This window comes from Bombina bombina, chromosome 6 (genome assembly GCF_027579735.1).
Source record: "Bombina bombina isolate aBomBom1 chromosome 6, aBomBom1.pri, whole genome shotgun sequence".
Taxonomy (NCBI): domain Eukaryota; kingdom Metazoa; phylum Chordata; class Amphibia; order Anura; family Bombinatoridae; genus Bombina; species Bombina bombina.
Window position 1 is genome coordinate 58,661,634 of NC_069504.1, and position 5,351 is coordinate 58,666,984.

At 39.3% G+C, this 5,351-nt stretch overlaps 1 protein-coding gene across 2 annotated transcripts; it reads right to left on the reverse strand.

Annotated features, from left to right (window-relative positions):
• Window positions 1-2,721: 2,721 nt before the first annotated feature.
• LOC128664964 (spindlin-Z-like) lies at window positions 2,722-3,510 on the reverse strand. Of its 2 annotated transcripts, XM_053719751.1 has the most exons (2): window positions 3,274-3,510; window positions 2,722-2,970 (listed from the first exon to the last, which is right to left on the reverse strand). In XM_053719751.1, exons 1-2 carry the CDS (start codon window positions 3,508-3,510, stop codon window positions 2,722-2,724), a joined length of 486 nt encoding a protein of 161 aa, XP_053575726.1. The 2 variants fall into 2 exon arrangements, with proteins under 2 accessions (XP_053575726.1, XP_053575725.1); XM_053719750.1 differs by having other exon boundaries at window positions 2,722-3,510.
• Window positions 3,511-5,351: the final 1,841 nt, after the last annotated feature.

Below are 5,351 nucleotides of genomic sequence, written 5' to 3' on the forward strand. Positions count from 1 at the left end.
AAAGGACTAAGGAGAAAGAGGTGTACTGGGTGTCCACTCAATTTTTTTTTCTATTTCACATTTGCCAAAAATTATCTCTGGGTTTGTAAAATCAATGCTGTACCTGTACTCTATTGTTCAAAAGGATGCCATACGTCCTCTTTCCTGCTGGTCTTTTTTTTGAGGGTCCTGGACCCTCTTATAAAAAGGCAGAAGGAGAAAGAAGTGTACTGGGTGTCCATCGAATCATTTGTTTGATTCAAATTCCCGGTTGCAACAAATTATCTCCGGGTTTCTAAAATCAATGCCTTTCCTGTAATCTAATTTTCAAAAGGATGCCATATGTCCTCTTTCCTGCTGCTGGTTTTGTGTAGGGTCCTGTAGCCTCTGCTAAAAAAAGGCCTAAGGATAAATAAGTGTACTGGGTGTCTAATCAATCTTTTTTTAGATTTCACGATTGCAACAAATGATCCCAGGGTTTCTAAAATCAATGCCTTTCCTGTAATCTATTAGTCACAAGGATGCCATATGTCCTCTTTCATGCTGTTGTTTCTGTTGAGGCTCCGGGAGCCTCTTCTAAAAAGGCCTAAGGATAAAGAAGTGTACTGGGTGTATAATCTATGTTTTTTTAGATTTCACGGTTGCAACTAATGATCTCTGTGTTTCTAAAATCAATGCCTTTCATGTAATCTAATTTTCAAAAGGATGCCATATGTCCTCTTTTATGCTGCTGGTTTTGTGGAGGGTCCTGGAGCCTCTGCTAAAAAGGCCTAAGGATAAAGAAGTTTACTTAGTGTATAATCTATGTTTTCTTAGATTTCACGGTTGCAACTAATGATCTCTGTGTTTCTAAAATCAATGCCTTTCCTGTAATCTAATTTTCAAAAGGATGACATATGTCCTCTTTCCTGCTGCTGGTTTTGTGGAGGGTCCTGGAGCCTCTGCTAAAAAAAGACCTAAGGATAAATAAGTGTACTGGGTGTCTAATCAATCTTTTTTTAGATTTCACGGTTGCAACAAATTATCCCAGGGTTTCTAAAATCAATGCCTTTCCTGTAATCTATTAGTCACAAGGATGCCATATGTCCTCTTTCATACTGTTGTTTCTGTTGAGGCTCCGGGAGCCTCTTCTAAAAAGGCCTAAGGATAAAGAAGTGTACTGGGTGTATAATCTATGTTTTTTTTAGATTTCACGGTTGCAACTAATGATCTCTGTGTTTCTAAAATCAATGCCTTTCCAGAAATCTATTTTTCAAAAGGATGCCATATGTCCTCTTTTTTTGTGTGCTGAATAATCGTTTTTACTGGGATGGGATAAAAAAAAATGGAAATAAGTATAACAAGATTTCTGACAAAACAGGTACAAAAAGTAACAAAATATTATGAATCAGAAAGTTGTAACAAGAGGGACCAAAGAAAAAAAAAGACCCTACATCACTGGGCAGCTGGATAACTGAACTGCAGCACCACAATCCCCACATTATAAGACATAAGTAACACTGGGAAAAATACTTTTACTTGAAATACATAACGATAACTATGTTAAAGTAGTTAGATATACCAAACTGGACTTGTATTGATGAGGAATGAGTGCTTAAGAAATACAACAATTACATTTTTATAACCTTTTTTTCCCCCCACTTTAAAAATTTACAGAATTCGCCCAGTTTTCTTGCATCCATGCTTCTTTTGTTTGAATTCACCACTACTAGATCAGTTTCCTTCTAAAGGATAAATTCCATTATGCAAAATGAGTTGTAATTCACAGAACGTGGTTTGTTTCCTTTTGATGTGGAATTTTTTTTTTTGTTCTTAGCAACAAAACTGCGTTACTTCCTTTAAGGGGTTACGGGCTTGCCTGGAATCTGAAGCGTCACATAATTGGACAGAAGTGGACAGGTTTGTCTACATATTTTACATTTAATAAATCCACCTGTTTGGCAATAAGTAAAATATTACATCTACGATGTCTTCACCAAATCGTAGACAGAAATATGGAAATCGTCATCAAATTTTAAGCAATAAACAGAGGGTTTGGCTTCCACTTGGTGTATTACCATGCAAGTCCTTTTTGAGCCATCTTCTTTGGCATACTCCACTTGCTTTCCTACAAGGCTGTCCACAACTTCTCCTGGTTCTCTTTCTGCTGGAGGGGAATCATTAGAGTCTGGCATGATGTGGAGATCTCCTTCTTTGTAGTCATCTAATAGCTGATACACTGGGCAGCTGGATAACTGAACTGCAGCACCACAATCCCCACATTATAAGACATAAGTAACACTGGGAAAAATACTTTTACTTGAAATACATAACGATAACTATGTTAAAGTAGTTAGATATACCAAACTGGACTTGTATTGATGAGGAATGAGTGCTTAAGAAATACAACAATTACATTTTTATAACCTTTTTTTCCCCCCACTTTGAAAATTTACAGAATTCGCCCAGTTTTCTTGCATCCATGCTTCTTTTGTTTGAATTCACCACTACTAGATCAGTTTCCTTCTAAAGGATAAATTCCATTATGCAAAATGAGTTGTAATTCACAGAACGTGGTTTGTTTCCTTTTGATGTGGAAATTTTTTTTTTGTTCTTAGCAACAAAACTGCGTTACTTCCTTTAAGGGGTTACGGGCTTGCCTGGAATCTGAAGCGTCACATAATTGGACAGAAGTGGACAGGTTTGTCTACATATTTTACATTTAATAAATCCACCTGTTTGGCAATAAGTAAAATATTACATCTACGATGTCTTCACCAAATCGTAGACAGAAATATGGAAATCGTCATCAAATTTTAAGCAATAAACAGAGGGTTTGGCTTCCACTTGGTGTATTACCATGCAAGTCCTTTTTGAGCCATCTTCTTTGGCATACTCCACTTGCTTTCCTACAAGGCTGTCCACAACTTCTCCTGGTTCTCTTTCTGCTGGAGGGGAATCATTAGAGTCTGGCATGATGCGGAGATCTCCTTCTTTGTAGTCATCTAATAGCTGATACATATATAAAACTGGGTCCTTCTCGTAGGTTATATAAAACCATGTGTTCATTATGGGAGCTCTTGCTAAGACCATTCCTCTACACTCATCCTTAGAACCATCTTCTGTTTCAAACATGTGTTCAACAGCTTTACCAATCATTGTGTCTGCCAAGTGAGCATCACTAATTCGAGATGAAGCAACTCTATCTGGAAGAACTTCAAGAGCAGACACTCGCTCATCCTTGTGGAGTTCTAGTCCATAGACACAATCAAATCCATCATATTTAATAAGATAAAGGGATGGGTTGACTGGCACTTGATCCAATACAGTTCCTTTCCATTGTGTTATTGGGCCACTACCTTCTTTCCAACCATGCTGTATTCTGCAACCTACAATATTCCTCCGGGGCTGGGAACTTGGTTTGCTTGGACCAACATTATTTCGATTCTTCTTGTGAGAAGTCCTTTTTTTCATCATACTGGCAGACACACCTGCATGTGCTGCATCACCTCTGGCTCTCTGACCTGCTGCCTTTCCGAATGGGGTCTTCATTCATCTCTGTATAAAAGGGCAGCAAAGCTGACAAACTAGGGTAAAAATCCTATTCCTCCAATTTCCCTTTTTTGTTCCAGTCTATACAAAGAAACTGTGTCCTTTTAGTCCACCATCCAAGCAAGATTTCTGTGTTTCAATCCACAGCAAGTGGTTCCGATGTCAGGCTACTCCAACCTGAAGAGTGCTGCATAGACGTAACATTCAGGTTACTACACAGTCCCTCCAGTCCTTGCGATTTGTTGCAGTACTCTGTCTCAATGATATATTATTTTTTTTTTAGTGTCCTAACCTCCTCCCTTTTTTCTGCCTGCCTTATCCGTCATAGGTTTTGTCGGCAGCACTAACAGCACCTCCCGCCTCAAGCTCTCCTGCTGAACTTCCAAACCCGGCCCATACCCTCACATTCCAGTTCCTCATTTTCCTTCGTCTTTGGAACCCCTCCCCCCACTACATTTCCTCTGCCAGATCCATATGTCCTCTTTCCTGCTCCTGGAGCCTCTGCTAATAAGGCCTAATAATAAATAAGTGTACTCGGTGTCTAATCCAGTTTTTTTTAGATTTCCCGGTTGCAACAAATTATCTCTGGGTTTCTCAAATCAATGCCTTAAATGTAATCTATTGTTCAAAAGGATGCCATATGTCCTCTTTCTTTTTTTTTTTTCTCAGTATTTTTGTTTATTTTAGAAAATGTAATGCACTTATAGGTTCACTAAGATTATGACTTTGCACACTGCCATTTTCCATGCAGCATTTTGACATGTCGTGTGATATGACTAGAAGATTGAATAATGGTATGTTTTGAATCTGCTGAGCATAATAAAAAAAAAAAAAATTTAATTTAACTTGAGTTAATAACTGAAGCATGACTTCAGGAGTCAGGTGTGGTCGTAGGTAGTGGTTGAAAGCAGATTATTTTTATTGCAAATTGCAATTGCCACAGCGTGCATAAAATGAGTGTCACTAGTCCAAATCTTACCTTTTTTTTTCATTCAGGGGTGTCCGGCGCTATATTGGAAAGGCAAAAAACAGGTCTCCGTACCTGTTGATATAAGGGGTGACTAGTGCTTTTACCAGGCTCCTCTTGGATAGCCCCAGAAAGTGTGACTATGAATCCCAAAAAGAAAATTAAATTAAGGTTGAAAACTAACTCCAAAGTAACTTGTAAGACCTGGAGCTCCTCAAACACACATCCTACCGCAACAGCTATAGGCTCCGCCCCCCAAATCTTACCTTTTTAATGCCAATTGATATTGCCACAGCTGGAACAACAGTAAATAACATGTGCATCACCACAGTCTCCGAAGCTGTTGTCGGATGTATACAACAGCTTCGGGGTGCAAAGAGATGGCTACCGGAACACTCCAGGAACTTCCCAAGAGTCGCTGTCTTGTGTTTCTGGTGATGTTGGAGACATCTGGGTAGTGTACAGGGAGGCCCAAAATCCTCTCCATCTCTGTGCACCACAGGACAGGACGTCCTTGTCATCCATAAGCACATGAAATTGCTTGCATTTTCCTTGGTTCAAGAAGTTCAGCTTTTGTGGTGATAGTACAGAATTAAATAAACTTTGGTTTCCTACCATACTCAAGACAATCTTGTAGTTCAAGCTTCGGACTTGCTGTGGGAAACAGTGGCCTGTCCATACCAGGAAGATGATTTAGACAGAAGTAACGGGCTCTGATTGCAGGTGACACATGTTTATCGTCAATCATCAAAGGGGTTGCGTGCAGAATATGGCTGATTGCCCCTTATTCACATGTTTGTCCAGAGCCACAACATTTGCAAACAGGTCGAAGAAAGGTCAGTTCTCGCCAGCCTTAAGTTGAGCTTCATTTACC

Coding starts and splice junctions, on each gene's coding strand:
- LOC128664964 (XM_053719750.1), bottom strand. CDS start 3,510: ATGAAGACCCCATTCGGAAAGGCAGCAGGTCAGAGAGCCAGAGGTGAT.